The sequence below is a fragment of the Loxodonta africana genome, chromosome 9 (assembly GCF_030014295.1).
Source record: "Loxodonta africana isolate mLoxAfr1 chromosome 9, mLoxAfr1.hap2, whole genome shotgun sequence".
Lineage (NCBI taxonomy): Eukaryota > Metazoa > Chordata > Mammalia > Proboscidea > Elephantidae > Loxodonta > Loxodonta africana.
Window position 1 is genome coordinate 119,622,946 of NC_087350.1, and position 21,481 is coordinate 119,644,426.

Below are 21,481 nucleotides of genomic sequence, written 5' to 3' on the forward strand. Positions count from 1 at the left end.
TGTTCACTGCCTACAGTCCTGAGGATCACCTAGCCAGACTAAATCACAGGGGGGGAAGGGCTTGGCCCAGAGGATTAACAGCCAAGTGGGGACTGGAAGACAACCGTAGCGTCTAAGAGAAGGCAGTTTACTCTAGAGAACCAATTAACTGCGAAAAGAAATAGGATTTTAATTTTCTTAGTGCAGCAAAAACAGTTGCTCCCTAAATCCTAGTGCCCCCTGTGGGAGCTGAGAACAGAAGCTACTTAACATGGCTTCCTTAAGCCCTGTTTCAATGCTTTGGGATTTCTGTCAAGAGCCGCAGGATTTAAAGAACGAGGAGCTTACCGCCCCCCCCCCCCCCATTGAGGCACCTGGCCGGGGAGACTCGGGCCCAGGGGAGCCATCCTCTCCACCCTTCAGGACATGCAAACTCAGTCCAGCCCAGCCCTTAGGCCCCAGCCCCCCTCAAATGAGCAAATGCACACACATACAGGCACTTTCTTTTTTTTGCTTTTTATTATGAAAACAAAACAAATGCCCCAGGAGAAGGGTCCATGATTACCAGAAACATCAAAGAGTACTTTCTACCATTTTTATTCTGTTGTGTTGAGGCCAGCATTGCAATAAACAAGCTAAAACTACTTACATTGGACTCGTTTTCAGTAACTGCCATTTACAGGAATATACTAGAAACGGCACTAAAAAGTTTAAGAAAAGTTACGGTAAACTTGCATGCACATCATACAGAAAAGTAACGTTTTAAATATAAAAAAAGAAAACCTTCTGGAAGTGTTAGGCCAGCACTGAGAGACAGCGCCAACTAAAGCGACGTGAAAGCTCCTACATGGTGGGCGGCGTTTTCCCCAAAGACTGCGGAAGATGTGAATGTCGTCAAACAAATGAGACACGCACCTTACAGTCTGTAAGCACGACGCTGCCCGGCGTGAGGAAGGGTCTCAGTTCCGTGGCCACCCTCAGCCTGCCCCTTAGCCTCCAGGGGCCCTTTCAGACCCCTCCCTACCCCTGACCACCTGCCTTACCACACCGTTCCTTTTCCCTTGAAAAAGCCCTGAAAAGCTGCTCTCCCGTTCCTGGCACAAGGATGTTTCTAAGCGGGGGCCGCAGTCCTCTCTACAGAGGCGGCGGAAATGGCAAACGCCCACCGTCTGATGTCCAGGCTTTTAGGAGGCTCCCCAGAACTCTAAAGTCAGTTTTGCAGTCTGGCCAGAAAGCCTGAAAAAGTGACCACACCCATGAGCCGCAGCTGCTCGGCAAGGACCCGACCCTCAGGACCGTCACAGCCACGGGTGCTCTTGGGAGCAGGGCTCAAGGGGAGAGCGTGGCTCAGAGGGCACCTAGCTCCACGTCTCCTGCCGTGCTAAGCCCCAGGTGCCAAGGCCCCCTGCTCAGCGCCTCCCGCAGGTGAATCCACTGTCTCAGCGCTGTGGAGGTGGCCTCGAGGAGCGTGTCCCAGCCCTCCGCTCGGGGTCTGTCCCCCGCATGTGCGCTCATGCCCACTGCCTATCAGTTCCTTGCCCGGGGTTCTGTTGACCATCCTGCTAACGTCCTCAAATCAGTTTAAATATTCCATTGAAGATTGTTCAGAAAATACCTTTGAAAGACAAGGGTAACTTTAAAAAAAATGGAAAGTTTAAAATCCATTTATGTTTTTATTACAAACAAAACTTAATTAAAAGTGTAACAAACTGGCTCCAAACTCACCAAGTGTCAGAATCACCAACAGTGAGAAAAATGGTACTCTACCATCCATTTCCTTATCAGAGTCCTGTTTCACTAAGGGTGGTGCTGGGGTCTGAACAGAGTTTATGATTTCTTTAAAAATCATAACATACAGGGATACCAATGGCCATGCCCCTTCTCTGTCCAGACGTGCTGAGAGAAACAACCCCACCAGACAAAGGGCACCAGCGCCCAATGCCCATGGCCATGACTGCCTCTCATGAGGGCTGGGAGAACTCGCTACGTTAGTCTTTTCTGTGCTAACTATGAGAACTGTCTTCAGGGAAGGAACCTTCCTGGGGCCCAGAGATCCCAGCTCCCATGAACCAAAGTCAGGTCGGGGGAGAGCCTGGCTACACTACCACCACTCCTGGCCAGCTGGCTGCTGGCAGCCCTGGCCGGTCCTCTGGAGGCTGGGGGGGCGAGGTATCGCCCCATGTCCGCCTGGAAGGCCAGCCCTCGCATTCTCGGCCAAAGCGTGATGCCCAGGGCTTAGTCAGGCAGCTGGGGCAGCCCTGCACTCAAAGGCCATTCGGCTGCCTCTGGAAAAGCCAAACCAAACATAACCTTCTGTTAAACTCTGTATATTATTATTATTTTTTTACAATAGAAAGTTAAAAATCAAGACTTAGATTTACTATACACTTTTTTTTCTCTCTCAGATTACAAAGTTTATATTATATAACTGGGGGTTCCCTAAATTGATCTCTTTTAAAACAGTCCTAAAGAGGCCAAAAGTGAGTACAAAAGAACAAACAAAATAAAAAAATTAGAACGTGCTGCAGCTGGAAGTTGTCTAGACCTGTAAGTCTCCAAACTTCGTACAAAAAAAACAAAAAACCCAACGGACCAAAGAGAAGAGCGCGCATACACAGACGTGACTGAGCACCGACACAGGAACAGGAAACGGTAGCACCTATAGGAGAGAAGTCCACCTCAGGTTCACGTCCAAACCACTTCAAAGGCCTGCGTCTCTGCGACTTCTTTTTTTTTTTTTTTTTAATGCATTTCTTTTGCGGTTTTGTTTTTTCTTTTTTCTTTCTTTTTTTAAAAAATGACCAATGATGTTAATAAATAAAGTATTTCTATATACACGGAGCTGGGAGAACGTTCCAGGATGTGCAGCAGCAGCAGCAGACCTAACGAGCTGGGGGCACACATGGGGCCAGACTGTCGTAGAAAATTGCTGAACCTTACAAAAAAGTCTTTTTTTTTTTAATCTTTTCTTCTGTTTTTAAGTTGAGGTAAAAGTTTCAGTGTATGGAAACCTGCACGCTGCCACACAGCCGTGGCGCTCCCTCCCAGGAGCTCCCAGCGTCACAGCAGTCAGGGAAGTCGCTGCTCCCCCGCGTGCCCTGCCCCCGCTGCCCTGGTCTGGAGCACCAGTGACCCCTTCCACTTAAGCCCAGCTGGGTTCCCTGGGGCGGGCACGCCTGGCCTCGCCCCTGCAGGAAGCGCAGACACGTCAGACGGAGGGCTGGAGACGAGGACCCCGCCTGCCCCAGGGCACTCGGCTCTCAGACACAGTACCATTTCAGAGAAATTTCCCGACAGAAGTCCTTCTGGAGCTACCGGCCAGGTCGGGCGTAAGAAAGGGGCTTTGCAGAACCTTCAGGCCACACCTTACGTGCTTTCTACGGTTACCAGGTTAGCTTCGAAGTTGTCATCTCCAGGCGACTGAATTCTGTTAGGAAGAGGACTCTGTGCAGCGCTCAGGCTTTCTCATCAAGTCTAGCGCCCACACACGAGGTCTTTGACCTATGAAAGCAAAAACTGGGAGAGATCATAACACTGAATTAAACAGGAAACCTGCACACCATGGAACAGAAGGAGTATATTAACCATAGAAGGGAACACTGCAGAGGGTTGGCGTGGGCGACGTCCACGTGTCGGGCTGCCTTTTGTTCAAGTCCAGGGTCTATTCTGAGTCGCTGCTGTCAGAGCTGGACCCGCTGGAACTGCTGCTCCCAGACTCCGAGGAGCTGCTGCTGCTGAGCCTGGATGGGCCGCCCGAGGGTGCAGGGCCGCCTTTCTCTGCCGGAAACACACGCAGCATGAGAGGCGCTCACCCGCCTTCACGCACCCCCACGAGCGGTCCTGGGGCAGCTACGGGTTCATGCCACCACGTGCCTGGCAGGGTTTACCCATTTCTTCCCCCCGCCCCCAGCTTAATCAATACTAATCAACATTTGTTGAAATGAATCGATAGAGTAAATTAAACTATCTAAATGTACTGGAGATGGAAAAAATTAAATGGAACCTGCTAAGGAGGCTGGTGGGATGTGGGGGAAGGCTGACCATCAGCAGCGCCCACCATCACGGGGCTGAGGAGCAGTAATGACACGGACACTTGCAGCTGACACCTCTGGAAGGCTCACTGCTCTGGACAAAGTGCTCAGCCCTCTGCAGGGCGATGCAGGGCGCACCCTCCCAGGCATGGTCACGACCCGTCCCCACACTGGCTTCATCCCCACAGCCGGTCACCCGGCCTCCCACACACAGCCTGCACCCCTCCAACCACTCCTTAGACTATTCCCACCGGGTTCTCAAAGGCCCCTCCTGGGGAGTCAGGAACAAAAACATCTGCTCTCCCTCCGGACTCCCTGGGTGGTACGAACAGTTACTGAGCTAAGGTTCCAGAAAAAGGAGGCAAGGAGTCAAATCACCTGCTCACCCAAAAATGAGACCCCAGGATTCCACAAAGCGGAGGTATCTGTTAAGCTGCCGTGGGGTAGTGCTATTGCCAAGGGGAGCAGCCAGCAAGCTCGCTGCAGGGGGCTGCGGCTGGAGGTGGATGGGCCGCTCCAACCGAGGAAGACCCAGCAGGGCTGGATTCTCCTCTCCCAAGCCATCTGCATCCAGCCCAAGACCACACCAAGCTTTTCCTAAGAGCCCTTTCCCACAGTCCACCCAGGGTGTTCTGGAACGTGGCACACACCCCTCATATCTGCACGGCCACCCCTCAAAGCCAGGGTTACAGCCCCAGTTAACAGATAAGGAAACCAAGGTTAAGGGGGTCAGGAGCCTCATCTGAGGTAGCCCAGCTTGTTAAGTGCGCAAGCCACAAGTGCACCCCTACTGCTGACCCCTCCCCTGTGGAGAGGGGACAGCTAGCCTGGAGGCTCCGAGGGCACCGACCACAGCCCTCCCCGCAGCCTCCTCTGTGCCCCGGGCAGGACGGGCAGACAGGTACCTTTCTTGGCGGGCTTCTTGTTGTTGCTCAGCTGCCCGCTGACGTCCTGTAGCCGCTTTTCCAACTCTTTCTTCTTTTCCTGAGCTAGCTCCTCTTTCGACTTGGCTGCCTGCTTTTTCCCACTGGTCGCTGTGAAGGAACGGGTGAGCTCTGAGATGGTGGGGGAGGAGGACAGGCAAAGGAGTGGGGGTGGCAGGCAGGCAAGCTGCCCAGCCCCCTTCTGGGTAGCGACCTCGCTCGCCTCGGCCATACCAGCAGCCGGGTCACACGCTGGCCTGTAGGCTGCGGCAGGCCCTCGGCAGCACCCAGGTGGCCGTGACCCCCAGCACTGATGTCTCATTTCCAGCCCTGCTCCCTCATACACATGACACCTGTATATACGAAAGATGTCGCCTAAATAACAACAATCGGATGGTAGATCTGTCACCACACCAGCTTTATTAAACCCCTGCTGTATGCGAATCCTTTTCTTTAACCCTCACAGACCCTGAGGTCAGATATGCCATTCTCAAGGACGCAGGTACTTGAAGACACGGCCATCAGTAGGCCACGTGAGGCAGAGCCGAGGTGTGAAGGCAGACCTGCGCACGGTGGACCTCGCCGTGGCCGCTCCTCTCCCTGCCTTGGCTCTGCAGCCCAGCTCTCAACGCCTGGACGTCTGGCCTTCACCTCAGAGTCAGTGGGTGATTCACCATGAGGCTAAGTGCGCTGTGACTACAGAAGGGTTACACAGATGCTCCATCCAGGAAAAGCGGCGCCTGCCCCTCCAAGGGAACCCACGGGCCTGTGCTTGAGAGCTGCCTGCAGGTCAAGGGTGCCTGGCCGCTCTGGACAGCCTGCAGGGCCTCAGCCCGTGGCTCAGTGCTGCCTCTACAGCTGACAGGCACACAGGCAGAGGCCCCAGGATCACCCTGGAGTCTACCTTTCCTCGCTCTCCAGGACCTACCAACTGGGAAGGGACCTGTCCTTCCCAGTAATCAGCAGGAGTAGGCCGTCAGCTCCCAGGGATCGTGGGCCAGGCTGGTCCGTCCTGGAGCCTCTGGACCCCCAACCCCTGGCAGGGGGCACTGGCCTGCTCTGGCAGGGTCCTGTGTGGAGGATCCCTACAGCCAAGGCCCCACATGGACCTTCCTGGACTGGGACCTGGATGAGGGACTGGGGTCCTCCCTGGGGTAGGGTGAGGGCTCTGGGCTCACCCTAGGGGCCGGGTGAGGCTGGCCCCAGCTAGGGTATCATGTGTGTGGGTCTCCACCTCCAGTCCGCTGCCCCGGCTAAGTGCAAGCAAGTGCGCCCCGGGGCGGGGGGGAGGAAGGGCAAGGGGAGAGGAGGCGTCCCTGCTCTTGTGGCTCAGAGGTGCCCGGTCTCCCACCCAGGGTTGAGAGGAGCAGAAGTGCGGGGCACAGGGTGCAGGGCAGCAGGGTATGGCACCACGCTGAGCCCAGACAACTTACAGAACGGCTTTCTCTGCTTTTTCTGTAAACAAGACTTGACATATCTCTCCAGTTCCCGTAAAGTGGTGGGTTTCAGAGTCTCAAAGTCAATCTCTATCTCGTCGGGGTTGGAGTCCCTGAGCGAGGGCTCCCGCGACTGAATAATGTGCACCACGCGGCCCAGCTTCTCCCCGGGTAGCCGGTTGATGTCCAGGCTGAGCTGGCGCTTCTCGTCATAGCTCATGGGCAGGCCCTCCTCCTCCTCCTCCGAGTCATAGGAGGCGGACGCCTGCTTGCCACCCTTCTTCGGCTGCCTGAGGCAGGAAACAAAGAGTAACTGGAGTTGAGCCCCCGGCCCCACCTGGCTCCCATCCTCCCTACAGCAGACTGTTCTTTGGGTCCAGCCTCTCTTATCCAGGGTCCCACCTAAAGCAGACCCCTGAGATAGAAAAGCTAGGCAGAGTGTCTGAGGATTTAAAATGTATCTGCCAGAGACATGAAGGTCAGGGGAGGCTGCTTCCAGCTAGGGGCCTGGGGGTGTTTCCAGGCCTCAGCCAGGAAACAATTGTAGTGGTCAGCTCCCCTAAATGTCCCACAGGGCTCTCAAACTCAGGTCAAAAACTCATCTCCATATTTAAATAATACAAAAGAAGGTAGAAAAGGGGAACAGAGAAACAAAAAACAGGGGACAAACAGAACTGATAGAGCTAAGTCCAATTGTATCGATAATTACATTAAATATAAACAGTCCAAACACGCCAATCAAAACAAAGAGATGGTCAAATTTAATAAAAAAGACCCAACTTATATGCTGTCTACATGAACCCCTCTTTAGATATAGTGATACAGGTTAAGTTAAAAGTAAAAAGATGGGGGGAAATACACCAGGCAAACACTGCTCGAGATAAAGCTAAAATGGCTCTATTAATTTCAGAGAAATCGACTTCAGAACAAGGAATGTTACCTGGAAAAGACAGGAGCATTACATAACCATAAAATCATCAATTCACCGAGAAGATAATCACAATCCTAAAAGTGAATGCATCTAAAAACAAATGAAGCAAAAACCGATAGAACTGAGGGAAAAACAGAAAAATCCACAACTACAGTCGGAAATTTCAGCAATTTTCTCTCCATAATTAACAAGACAAGTAAATCAGCAAGGATACAGAAGACCTTGACATTATCAACCAAACTGACCTAATAGACATTTTTTGTCTGTTTGGAGTTTTTAAGATTTTTTTTTTCCTGATTGACACTTACATGACACTCCATCTAACAACAATAAAATACACATTCTTTTCAAGTATACATGGACCATTCACCAAGATAGATCACCTTCTGAGTCATAAAACAAACATTAACAAATTTAAAATAATTAAAATCATACAATGTTCTCTGATCCTAATGGAATTTAACTAGAAATCAGTAACAAAGATATCCGGAAAAATCCCCAAATATTTGGACACTAAACAACACACTTTTAAACAATCCAGAGGCCAAAGAGGATGTCACAAGGGAAATTTGAAAGTATTTTGAACTAAATGAAAATGATAATACAACATATCAAAATTTGTGGGATACAGTCAAAGCAGTGTTTAGAGAGAAATTCATAGCATTAAAATGCTTATAATTAGAAAACAAGGTCTCAAACCAATAACCTGAGAAGATAGTAAAAAGAGAGCAAATTAAATCCAAAGCAAGCAGAAAGAAATGGTAAAGATAAGACTATGAGTAAATAAAATTGAAAATACACAAATAAAACCAAAAGCTGGTTCTCCAAAAAGATCAATAAAATTGACAAATCTCTACCCAAATTCACCAAGAAAAAAGACACGAATTACCAATATAAGGAATCAAAGAAAGGACACGTCACTGTAGGCCCTACAGACGTTAAAAAGATGATAACGGACTAGTATGAACAAATCTTTTTTTTTTTTTTTATGAACAAATCTATGCCTCTAAATTCAACACTTGAGGTCAAATGGACCAATGCCTTTAAAGACACAAACCACCAAAGCTCACTCAAGAAAAAATTGATAACCTGAATAGTCCTGTTATCTATTAAAATAATTGAATTCATAGTTAAAAACATCCCAACAAAGAAAACTCCAGGCCCATATGGTTTCACTGGTAAATTCTACAAATATCTAAGATATAATACCCATTCCGTAACTCTCATCCAGAAAATAACAGAGGAGGAGGGAACACTTCCTAACTCATTTTTTAGGCCAGCATTACACTGAAACCAAAACCAAGCAAAGATAATACAAGAAAAACTGATTTCTGTGTCCTGTTGAAAAAGGAAGGCGGGAGGGGGAAGGAAGGAAGGAAAAAACACGGACTATTCCCACTGCTCGCCAGCTGGATTAACAGCATCACCGTCCACCCAGCTGCCAAAGACCAAACCCAGGGCTCTACATGCTCCCCTTCTCTGTGATTCCAAAAACCAAGGCCTGTTCATCCCACCTCCCAAACAGTTCTCTAATCTACTTCTATCTCCACTGCCCCACCAAGGTCTTTTGCCTAGATAAGCACCATAACCCCCAAAGGTGTCCTTCCTTCCATTTCTGCCTCCCACCAATCCATGCTCCTCAACAGCCAGGACAGGGCCATCATTTTGCTTAATCCCTTCAAGGCCCACTTCACATGCCCTTAGAATAAAATCTAAACACCTTCACGAAGCCTAGCCAACCTGCCCCACTTCTCTGGCTCTTGGTGGGAGCCAATGACCCTGCCTTAATTCCTGAAGGCAACACATTCTACCAGCCTCTATGGCTTCATGCGTGTTGCTCCCCATTCTGGAAACACCCTCCTCGCCTCTTCGGGCAGGTCTCAGCTGAAGCACGTCCTCTGCCCAGAAAAGGTGCCCCAACTCTGAGCTCCACAGCACCTCGCTCCTTCTCCGTAAGACTGATCTCACTTTACGGTCACTGCATGTCCGCAGCATGGAGTTTTCAGGACAGGCTGACATGAAGCATGCGTACACAGAACATTCACCACGTATGGACGAGGAGCTGAACCTGTGCCCAGTCACAGTCTTCCACTCCTGACCTTCTGCCCACTGGATGAGCCAGGAATAGAGTGCCAATGGCCCACGCAACAAGTCCCCAATGCCCCACCAATAAAAATCCCTGCCACAGATCAGGAAAATCCCCCAGAAACTGCCAGAGGCCGTGTGACAGCTTCAATGTCCCTGATCTAGGCCAACTCCCACCAGCAGCTGAAAGGTGCCCTCCAGAGCCCCCAACTTCCCAGGAGAGATCTCATTTGGTCCTCATGGTGTCCCTGCAGGGTGGGCAGGATAAGGACCATCTACCCCCCACCCTGTTCTCCATGAAAACCAGCCCAGGCTCTACATTACCCATGGGAGGGCAAGGCTCAGAGCTCAGACTCCAGCACTCCTTCCATCACAAAAGCACCCGTACTGTGCTCCACACTTGGCTGCCCAGCTCGAGGAGGGCCTAGCGGGCACAGGAGCCCACCTGTTGGCCGTGGTTGTGCTGTTGGCCTTCTTGACAGGAGCCTTCTTCTGCTGGACCTGCTTGGCAGGCGGTGCCACCTTGGCCTTCTTGTCTTCCTCGGACTTGGCCTTGTGCTTCTCCTTCTCCTTCTCTTTGTCCTTGTCCTTCTTCTTCTTCTCCTTCTCCTTCTTCTCTTTCTTCTTCTTTGGTTTGTTTACTGGGGCCTGAGACAGGGCGGCCAGCTGCTCATGCACAGCCTTCAGCTGGAAGAGAACAGCACACCCACCCAGGCAGCTAAGCAGGTGTCCATGGGCATGGCTCTGCACCCTCTGGGCTAGCTCTGGGCCAGAGATTCGGGGATGGGGGACTCACGGGCACCCCGCGGGGAGGGGAGCCCAGAGCATTTGGGCCATGCCCCACCCTAGGCCACCGGGCTGTCCTGAAGCCACACAGCCAGACAGGTCTAGGGCGGACTACTCTCGTCCCAGCTCAATTGCTCATCACCTGGGTGACTGCTGCCCAGTCACCTAGCTTCTGGGGCCTCAGCTTCCTCATATAAACCGGTGGTAAGGTCCCCATCCCACAAGATCAGGCTGGCGAATGCTTAGCCCAGGGCAGGTGACACAGTCAGCCCTCAATAAGCAGGAGCTAGGTTTCATGCTCAATTACTACACCCAGATGAGGAAGCCTCCAGGAGGTTAAACACCCACACAAAGGAGGTTTTCAACAGCCTCTGGGGAAGCTGTTTGGATATCACCCAGGCAGGTCTACAGGACCGAGATCATCTGGTACCAACAGCCAATACTTGCTCAGTGCCTGTGTGTGCCCGACAGGTCCAAGGGGATCTGCGTCTCCTCATTCTAAGCCACTGCCCAACCTCCATACAAGCTTCGAGGTACTGGAGGCAACAGTCCCTCCCAGCATCTATGTGGCCCAGGCACAGTCACACAGCTGGCAGGCAGAAGAGCTGAGACTGGTGTCCCAGGATCCCCAGAGTCCATGCTGGTACAGGGAGACCTGCCTGCCCCACTGCCATCCCTCACGGCTGTCTTTTCCTGCAGTCTGTCATCATCTCAAGACGCTCAGCTCAGGGCCAATGTTCAGGCCCATGGTGGTGACCCCAGGGCCTCTAACTGGACCCTTCCCTCTGACATTTACGTCCCTTCATCCTGACCTAGCTGCCTCTGCTCTCCTACTGCCAGAAATCGAGCCAGCCAGCTGCCAGGTGCTCAGGGAAAACTATTTAGATTTTCCTCACTTCCTCCTCGACACAACTCAGAAGGCAGCAACATCAGTCCCACCTGCCACCAGGGAACATGAAGCAGGAATGGGGAGGGGGCTGCACCAGCCTAAGGCAGAGACGGCGGGCCACCCCCCACCCTACCACAGGACACTGCTCCCACTGCACTGGGGGCTCCAGTAGCCTTCCAGGCCTTTCTACGAGGCATGGCATGGTCACTGCTTGAGCCCTACCCCCCCGGCCCACAGGGCCCCTGGAGCGTCCAGGACACTATGGGGCCACACGTGTGTACCCGCCCATCAGGCTCCACTGCCCCAGGCTGCAAAGGCCCAGCACTCGGCGCTCAGACCCTCCCCATGACCCCCTCCAAGAGCATTTCCATGAAGGAACGCTGCCGGCTGCTTGGGGAAAAGAAAAAGAAGGAAAACGGGTGGATAACTCTCGGGTTGGGGCGCCTGGCCAGTGGCGGTGGGGGCAGGCCTGGGTGATGGTCCCGCCGGGCTGACTGCCGGCCCGCACCTGCTCCTGCAGCTCCGCCAGCCTCGTGGCCCGCTCCTCCTCTGAGTCTGAGCTGCCGGAGTCTGACGAGCTCTCCTCGCTGCTGCGGCAGCTCTCGGCACCCTTGCTCACCACCGGGGCTGCAGGCGCAGGGGGCGCGGGTGCCTCCACGGGCTCGTCCGGCATCTTGGCAAACCTCATCTCGAACACGTCCTATGGGGGAACAGGGGCCGCCTTGAAGTCCTGCTCACCTGCACAGGCCCCCCTCCCTGGGCTCACCAGGCTCCTCAGGGGCCATGACTCCCACCACGCCCTCAAAGATACACCCATGGCTTCTCCAAGATCAGGCTCTGCAAGAGACCAGACCCGGGGTGCCCCATTTGCTCCCACTTCCTCCCTCCCAAGCATCCCCAGAGTCTGCCACGTGTAGGGCAGGGGATACAGGAACATCCCAGCCCCGGCCCCAGCCTTCTAGGAGCTCGCAGACATGTCCTTTACTGAGTACACACTCTTCTCAGCCCACGCTCCAGAGCACCCCCTACTGCTCTGCAGCTTTGAACCTGTATCGGCTCCAGCCAGGGAGCCTGGGTGCCAAAGCTCACTGCCCCATCCCTGCATCCTGGGGATAGTACCAATCTTACTCTGGAGCACGTACGTCCAAAGTGAGCTAAAACTCTAGTCCTGCCACAGCTGGTTCTGCGAAGTCCACAGGCAGCTCCTACGTGGCCAGGATGTGGGCCCCTGACATGCCTTTCAGCAGAGGTCCCTGCCCTGGGGACGAGAGCCAGGCTCATCGCAGGCAGGACGAACAGCCTGAGAGGACGATATACACGACAGGACTCCACTGGCTGGGCTCTAGAATCTGAACCATGGGGATGAAGACACCCCGGATATATGGCAACCCCACAGAACTACTATCTGCGAGGTCGCTGCTCAGCCTGCCCCAGGTCCCTTCAAACAACTTCAGTGCTGGGCTCCGACCTCACAGCTCCACGTACCAGCCTAACAGCGATAATGACTAAACAGTTGTCGGTAGTTCACATCTGCCCGCCTCTGTGGCACTTCCTAAAAACCTCTTTTCTTGCTGAGGAGCTGAGCAGAGCCGTTCACCTCAGCGCTGGCCTCTGCTCGGTTCGCTGCCAACACTGTTGGCTTCCTCACCGGGTTCAGGCGCGCCCCAGGGCAGCGGGCTCAGGACCATAGCGTACAGCAACCACGGTCTCAGTGTAAAACCGGGTCCAGCGGCCTCCCCAGGTGGCTCTGGGATCTCCAGGGCCACCCTCCTGAGCGGGACCCTGTACCAGCACCACCAAGAGGCAGCAAGCAGAAGCCAGGCTGGGAAAGGGCCTTCGCAAGGCCTGCCCACAGGAGGCGGTCAGAAAGGGTAGCAGGACCCAGTGACGTGCCTGCCGCAGCTTCTCACTCCTTTCTGTTCCCCATTTCGGTCCCGTTTAATTACAGGTGGTACTATGAGCTACTTCACAGAGCTTTCGAAATGCTTCCGAGCAAAGGACTCAGAAGCACGTTTTACAGAACAAACGCGCTGGGTCCTTCGAGAAGTCAACAGTCCAAGCTCCGGAAGACGACACACATCCACAGTTTTTGCTTTTTCCTCTGAAGGTCTTTGAGGAATTTAACACTTAGAATAGCAGCCTTGTCATCTGTGCAAACAAACACCTTACAGGACCGAACATAAACAAGAAAGGATGGAGCCTGGAGGACCGACCTGCACAGAAACCCGTGAGGAGCGCCAGGACTTGGGCAGAAAAGCACACACACACACACACACGTGTACATCTCTGTGTTGGCTACAGCTCTACGTTTCCCCAACACACAGCTTGCCGTCACTTTGTAAAGCACCCACAGGCTGTGACAAATACCCCCGGGGCCCAGCGAGACCACTGGAACCTACCATCAGGAAGGTGGCAGGAGGCTGGACTTTCGTCCTCACCATCCCCCACCAGGACAGACACAGGCTGCTCGAGGCTGAGGACCACCAGGAGCACCAACAAACGAGGAACCCTAGGATCAAGCCTGGAGCCTGGCAGGTACCCAGCCCCGCTCAGGAAAGCCCTGAGTGTGAACAAGGCACCCGCAGCCTTCCCTGGCCAATGCTCTCCAAGATACTGGTGTCTCCCAGGGACCCATCCCATGTCAAGGCAAGCTACTAGTCCCCCTGTACCCAGGAGGCCCCTCTCGCCCCCCAGAAGCCTCTCTGCTGATGGTTACCTGCAGCTTCCGGGCCATAGCCACCACCTCGTGGTCTGGAGGGTTGTATTTGTAACAATTGGAGAACATTAACCGGATGTCAGCTGCGAAGCTCTGTGCATCTGGGTACTCGCGGCTATCCATCTTCTTCTGTAAACACACAAGTAACAGCGGTGAGGGGACATGGCCCGCGCGTCTCTGGCACCCAGCCAGGCCCTTCTTGGTGGGCACAGAATCCTCGAGGCCACGGCTGCCACTGCCATGCACGTGATGGTTACACCTGTTGGCCAGGGACCTTGTGCACGGGCTCACCGAGCAGAGGGTGGGAGACAAGCGCTGGCTGGAAGGACAAGGAAAAGCGGTGCTCAGCACAAACACGCGGGGCTCCCAGTAGCTGCCACACGTTCCCTTCTGGGATCAAAGGTTCCAGCTCCACACACTGACCTCTGATGTCAGGGGCCCGGGGGACAGGAGCTTCTGGTGAAAACGTGCTTCATTAACAACTTTTGGGCAGTGCAAACGGGTAAGCACTCGACTACCAGTCGGAGAGCTGGCAGCTGGAACCTATTCAGAGGTACCCTGGAAGACGGGCCCGGCAGCCTGCGTCTAAAACGTCACAGCCTCGAAAGCCCTGTGGAGCAGCTCTGCCGTGACACACACGGGGTTGCCGTGAGTCAGAATCGATTCGGCAGCATCTAACACCAACACAATACCCAGTTCGTAGAATTTTTCCTGTGAATCTCTTATCACTGTCACCAGCCGGCTTCCCACAGAAGAGCCCAAAGGCTGAGCGGCCCCAGTTGCTCTGGAAGGGCCCATCCCGTCCCAAATGTCAGCAGGGTGGAAGGTAGTAGGGCTGTGGGGTCAACGCCAGGAGAGGGATCCTGTGTAAAAACCACCTTAGACTCTATGTGGCTTTGGCAAATGGCGAGTTGAGGCTGAGGCCCAGCGGGAAGTGAGGGGGTCACACAAGCCCCCTGTTTGGGTGAGGCTCAAAGGTGAGGCCCCGTGGTCAGGGGCAGGGGCCAGGATGAGAGGGCAGACTCTGAGGAGCACAGCTGTGTGGCTGCCAGGGACAACTCCAGGCAGCAGGCTGGGCTCAGCTGCGACAGCCTGAGATCCGGCTCACGCAGGGAGCTGCTGGGCAAGCGCTCCCCGCTGCCCGGGCTCAGCAGAGACAGAGGAGGCTCAGTGGCCTGGGGAGGGGGATAGACACAAGGCAGGGTGGGATCGTCCTGATACCTCCTCAGAGCTCAGGACGCCCTAGGTCCAGGTGCAAATGAGACAAAGTGGTGGCTCCAACCCACAGGGTCCCCCACGGTGGAGGCGGGCCTCCGACCCCAAGACCCGAGGGCCCGACACGACATGCCTGGGAACCACAGATGCTCCTCAGAGCCAGCCTTCAGGTTCTGAAAGTTTCCTCACATTGAGGCAGACTCACACTCGTTTCCAGCACAAATGCCCCCCAAAAGCTCAACCTTTAAAATTCGCAAAATTCAGGAGACATCTAAGTCAACTGGCATAATAAAATCTATTAAGAAAACATTCTGCATCCCACTTTGGAGAGTGGCGTCTGGGGTCTTAAACGCTAGCAAGCAGCCATCTAAGATGCATCAATTGGTCTCAATCCACCTGGATCAAAGGAGAATGAAAAACACCAAGGACACAAGGTGATTATGAGCCCAAGAGACAGAAAGGGCCACATAAACCGGCGACTACATCATCCTGAGACCAGAAGAACTAGATGGTGTCTGGCTACAACCGATGACTGCCCTGACAAGGAACACAACAGAGAACCCCTGAGGGAGCAGGAGAGCATTGGGATGCAGACCCCAAATTCTCATAAAAAGACCAGACTTCATGGTCTGACTGAAACTAGAAGGACCCTGGGGGTCATGGCCCCCAGACCTTCTCTTGGCCCTGGACAGGAACAATTCCCAAAAGCCAACTCTTCAGACAGGGATTGGACTGGACAATGGGTTGGAGAGGGATGCTGGTGAGGGGTGAGCTTCTTGGATCAGGTGGACACTTGAGACTACGTTGGCATCTCCTGCCTGGAGGGGCGGTGAGAGGGTAGAGGGGGTTAGAAGCTGGCGAAATGGACACGAAAGGAGAGAGTGGAGGGAGGGAGCGGGCTGTCTCGTTGTGGCGAGAGCAATTAGGAGCATATCCCACTGCTGTTGAGTTGGTTCCGAGTCATAGACACCCTATAGGACAGAGTAGAACTGCCCCATAGAGTTTCCAAGGAGTGCCTGGCAGATCTGAACTGCCAACCTCTTGGTTAGCAGCCGTAGCACTTAACCACTACACCACCACAGTTTCCTAGGAATATATAGCAAGGTGCATATAAGTTTTTATGTGAGAAACTGACTTGATTTGTAAATTTTCACTTAAAGCACAATTAAAAAAATTAAAAAATCTGCAACGTTAGCTTTAAAAGCAACAGGCCGCATGCTCTCTTTTTCTACGGCTTGTCCCTAAGAGAAAAAAGCAGCCGCAATGTCCTGTGACTTCGGAGCAGCGCTTGACACATGCTGACCAGCCGTTTGCCCAAGCTGTGAGAGACCTAAAATGCTGAGCAAAACCAGTCATGACTTCACAGCGAACGACGTCTCTCCAGCCTCCTTTTTCTGGTTTCGGGGCACATCGAACCCTTTAACCAAAATGGAATTAAACTGAACCTCATTGCAGCCCAAACACAGGAAGCCCAATGATGTTTCGGAAGTCCCTGTTGGTGCAGCAGCAGTGGGGACACACAAACCCAGGCTGTGGAGGCTGGAAACTGAGGCTTCCCACAGCTCCTGCGCTGCGTGGCTCCGGCCCTCGGTCAGCCTCCCGACCCCCAGGCAGTCTTGCTGTACCCCTTCCTAGGTGGGTGGCCCTGGGTGAGGCACTTCGTCCCTGAGCCTCACTTCCCCCAAGTGAACAAGGGCTGTGACAGGTGGCCTGGAGCTCCGAGTGGAGGTGAGCCCTCAACAAGCCATCATGGTTAGTGAAGCCTCCAAGCCGGGGAGGAGACCTGAGCTCAGCGGCTCCCCTCCAAGGCCTGAGCACCCAAAGGCCCAGATTTCAGGACCAGCTTTCTGACAACTCACTCTGGGTGGGCCCGCAGCTTCTCATGGCCTCAGTTTCCCTGCTGCAGTCGACAGCAGTTAATAGGAGAGTGCTCTACATTCTAAAAGGCCCCAGTCACTGCCCCACCTACTGCTCCTGTGTCCCTCCTAGGTACAGGGGCTGGGACGCCTCTTTCCTCAGAGAGGGAGCAAGGGGGTATGAGAACCACCACACAGGCCCACACCAAGAGGTGGGTGCATAGGCCTCGTCAGAGCAGGGGAACGGCCAGCCGACAGCTGCAGCCCCAGAGCCAAGTGAGGAAACCACCTACGTGACATTGCGGTCACTGTGCTCCAGGCCACAACATGTGGGCCCCACGTTCCCCAGTACCCTGCCAGGGTCACAGGCCCCACAATCAAAGCTGCCCGGCCACCAGCCTGAGATGGGAGCTGTGCCACAGGATTTACACAAAACTCACAAAAGAAATTACTTCTGGGAAGAGGAGGAGATGAGGGCCACTCCCGGCCGACCTCTGCTCTGCTCCCATCTTTGTGCGCTGTCATGGATTGAATTATGTCCCTCCAAAAATGTATGTATCAGTTGGGGTGGTCCATGACTCCCAGTATTGTGTGATTTTTCTATATGTTCTAAATCCGGCCTCTATGATGTTAACGATGGAGGATGGGCAGCAGTTGTGTTACTGAGGCAGGACTCAGTCTACGACACTGGATTGTGTCTTGAGATATAAAAGGAAAAAGCAAGCAGAGAAACAAGGGGACCTCATACCACCAAGAAAGCAGTGCCGGGAGCAGGGCGCGTCCTTCGGACCTGGGGTCCCTGCATGGAGAAGCTCCTAGTCCAGGAGAAGACTGACGAGAAGGCCGAGAGAGAGAGAAAGCCTTCCCCTGGAGCTGACACCCTGAAAGTGGACTTTTAGATCACTTTACTGTGAGAAAATAAACTTCTCTTTGTTAAAGCCATTCACTTGTGGTATCTCTGTTATAGCAGCACTAGATGACTAAGACACGCACCTACCTCTGTGTTTCGCTCACACAGTTCGAAGATGTCCAAAGGAAAGCTATGGTATTTACTGAGCTCTTGGGGGGCAGGACTGCGGTGGCAGCCACAGGGGATTTCCTAACGAGAACACAGAACTGCTGGGGAAGTGTACACTCTGCCTTCACTGAGTGAGAGCCCCAGAGAGGGCAGGGAGCCTGCTCCCAGCTGCAAAGCCACAGCCCACCCAGGACGGCTGCCCCCAGGGCCCACCCAGGACAGCTGCCCTGAGGCACTCCACCTTGGTAACCAGCTCAAACCCACTCCGTTGGGACCAGGTGAGCTTGACCTTGGCGGCCATGCACACGCAGCCCCAAGGGAGATCTCTGCAGCAGGAAGACCCTGACATGGGGACCTGGAAGCCTGGATGGTCTCGGCTCTGCCACCTCCTCCACCCTCCAGGTACACTCCTATCTGGGGAGGGCGTGGGCCGTAGGAGCCCCAAGCTCTAAGGCAGCAATCGATGGGGGAGGTCAGAGGCCTGGGCGATGGCAGCCACCTGCCCCCATGTGTCATCTCGGCAGCTACCCATCCATATCCTGGGGTTTGGAGGGAGCTATCTGCAGCATGGTTGGCCACGAGGCAGAGCACTGCAAAGGGCCTCCTGGCCAGAGGTACAGAGACCCGCGATTCCACGTGGATGGGCAGATGAGAAGGAAGGGACATAACAAAACAGGGTTGAACTAAAGCAGCTGAGGGTGGAGCCACGGCGCCAGTGCCCAGTGGGCAGGACCACCCCCTCACACGGACCACAGCTGGGGCCAGGGGGCCGGCAAAGGAGGCAGAAGAGAGCAAATGTCAGAGGCCCAGAAGGTGTGTCTGCCCCAGGGACAGGGAGGACACTGTTGACGCCCAGACCTGCTCCCCAGGTCCCAGCACCAGGCAGCAGACCCTCGAGAAGCTAGTGGAGCGGGCAGTGGACTGAGCCCCAGGGGCCACCCTAAAGGGTGGAGAGCCACCCACGGCCTGGCCTGGACGTAGCCTGCTCCCCCGCAGCCCACCGCACGCACCTTGACGGTGCTGAGGTCCATGGGGTGCTTGATGATGTCATGGTAGTCATGCAGCTCCAGGGCCTCCGCGTCCACAGGCTTGTAGAAGGGCCAGGCGTAGGCCGCGTGCTTCTTGGACAGCATCTCCTTGAGGATGCTGTCACAGTAACGCAGGTGCTCTGACAACTTGCCCTTCTTGCCCGCGTGCTGCGGCACCTCGCCGTCCTCCAGGTCCTTCTTGGGCGGCTTGATGGGTCGGCCCCCACTCTCCCGCCGCGCCACCACCTTGGCCTGCTTGGGGTCCGACAGTGGCGGGGGCGACTCGCCCCGGCCCGCAGTGATGGCGGACGTGGTGGGCGTGGTCGTGTCTGCTTTCCGCTTCACGCCCTTTTTCTGTGACAGGGGAAGAGTCAATGAGGACAAGGCACCGGCAGCAGGAGAGCCTGGCCCCACAGGCCCCACGGGGAGCATTATCTCCTGTCAGGCACTGAGCTAAGCGCTGAACATGCACAGGCACGCTCCCTCTGCCCACCACCTGCTGCCGAATGAGGACGCCAAGGCGCGGGAAGGCGCAGGGTCAGGGCGCCAGCCCAAGGTCACACAGCTGGTCGTGGGGGGCTGGGATGTACACCCAGGCTTAACTTGGAAACCTGCGTTCGGACCCTGCCCCCCAGACCTCCAGAGCTCAGCGGTCACAGGAGCGGGGATTCCCTTATCACCTACTGGGCTGCAACATGCAATTTACCAACACTAACGAGCCCCCCAGGCTAGGACCCTGTTAGCGTGACCAAGATGGCACGGTGGCCAGGATATCGCCAAACAGGACCCGGCTCGGGGACAGCAGAACAAGTGGCTTCCTGGTCCAGGGGAGAGCAGACAGTCCCAGGGGACGGCACCCCGGCTGGAGCTCCAAGAACAAACAGGACAGCGGGGCAGCCTGACAAGGAGACAAGCAGCAGCAGGGGCAGGGCTGAGGCCAGGGGTCCAGGCAGCTATAGGAGGGAGCAGGTCTGGACCGCCCTGAGGGCTGTGGGAGCCATAGCAGGGCTAGCTCTACACAGAGGGCAGTGCAACGACCAACAGCTGTCTGCAGGAGGCCCGAGCAGACACCGCCCAAGGGCGTGAAGGCAAGCCTTAACGTGATGGGTCCCTAGCAGGGACTCGGGGGCCGCACCATCAGCCCCCGCACTCCCTGCACCCCGGCACATGGCGGCCCAGAGCTCGGTGTGTCTCCTCATCTTAGCTCAGGTGGGCAGAGGAGCAAACCGGACCCCAGCCCACGGCCGTGCTGCAACCTGCTGCCTCAAGCCACCCACTGCCACAGCCACGCCTCTCCCGGCTGGCAGGGCCACGAGCCGGCTCTCCACAAACACACCACGTGTGCCCACCGGTGCCCAGTGCCAAGCGTGCCTGCAGTGGCCCAGGGGTGCAGGCCCAGCCCATGGGCTCTTCCTGCTATGGCAAATGGGACATGCTCCAAAACCTGCCCGCGCCACGAGGCAGCCAGGGCCAGCACCACCGGGCGTGCAGGCAGTGAAAGCCCCAGAGGCAGGAAGCACCAAAGTGACCGCTTTACCTGGGGACAGCCACTTAACCCTCTGAGCGCCCGAGGCCTCATCTGTAAGATGGGGGATACTGTCTGCCTCAGGGGGGTGCTGTGGGGATCAAATTAAAGAGGATAACACATGTAAGTACAAGCACAGCGCGGCCGGGGGGAGCAGAGCAGTCCTCACCAGCCCCAAACCACGCAGGGCCACCCACCCAGGCGGCGCCAGGCCTGCCAGGCCGGGCCCTGACCTGAAACGCCCCAATCGAGTGGGGTAGAGGGGACAGACGTGCAGGCCCCTCAGTCTACGGTGGGCGGAGGTGGTCCTAGCCCTGGGGGACACGGCGGGGTGGGGCAGGCAACACACCCAACTGCTGTCTACTCCTACCTCATGCTCTCCCACGCCTCTCCCAGTGTCCTGGGAAGGCCAGGGCTCTGGGGCCAGGGAAGCCTGGGCTCAAGTTCAGCCCCGCCCCACCAGCTGTGTGACCTTCAGCTCCCTCAGCCTTGGCCTCCTCATCTGCTGTGAAACAGCAGCCGGGCCTCACTGCTACAGAGTGACGCACGCCAAGTGCTCAGCGAGCGGTTACATTAGCAAAGAGACAGCAGAGCCCCCCATCTGCCCTGTGCTCAGACCCCATGAGCTGGCCCCGCTGAGCGGCCTCAGACACGGGCTCCCATCGCACGGGCCCCAGGGCACTCACCTTGACGACAGGCGGCGTGGGGGGCACCACGGGGATGATGGGTGTCGCAGGAGGCGGTGGGGCGGCAGCAGGGGGGACGGGGACCGACGTGACGTTTGCGGTGATGGTTGGCACAGGGGTGGCAGCAATGACAGGCGTCTGGGAGACAGCAGGAGGGACGTTCTGGAAGGGGGTCGCTGGGGACACAGATGACACGGCCGCCACTTGCTGCGTCCCTTGAAAACGAGGAAGAGAGGTTAAACACACGGGCTCTCTCAGCCAGGCAGAAAGAACACCGGTATGGCCACAGGCTTCCAGAACCGCCCTCCAGAACACCAGGTGCCAGCCACGATGGGCCCAGATCCCCACCGGGATCCCAGGGGCAGGGGTGCCCAGAC

At 55.4% G+C, this 21,481-nt stretch overlaps 1 protein-coding gene across 2 annotated transcripts in view; it reads right to left on the reverse strand.

Moving 5' to 3' along the window:
* Nucleotides 1-2,703: 2,703 nt before the first annotated feature.
* The window catches only part of BRD3 (bromodomain containing 3), a 36,376-nt gene continuing 17,598 nt past the window's right edge, over nt 2,704-21,481 (reverse strand). For both annotated transcript variants that reach the window (XM_064290625.1, XM_064290626.1), the window contains 8 exons: nt 21,105-21,319; nt 18,876-19,247; nt 13,777-13,905; nt 11,569-11,760; nt 9,831-10,072; nt 6,367-6,659; nt 4,916-5,044; nt 2,704-3,756 (listed from right to left, as the gene is read on the reverse strand). In XM_064290625.1, coding sequence (XP_064146695.1) covers nt 3,641-3,756; nt 4,916-5,044; nt 6,367-6,659; nt 9,831-10,072; nt 11,569-11,760; nt 13,777-13,905; nt 18,876-19,247; nt 21,105-21,319 — 1,688 coding nt within the window. In that variant the 3' untranslated portion in view covers nt 2,704-3,640. The remainder of the gene's footprint in view (nt 3,757-4,915; nt 5,045-6,366; nt 6,660-9,830; nt 10,073-11,568; nt 11,761-13,776; nt 13,906-18,875; nt 19,248-21,104; nt 21,320-21,481) is intronic.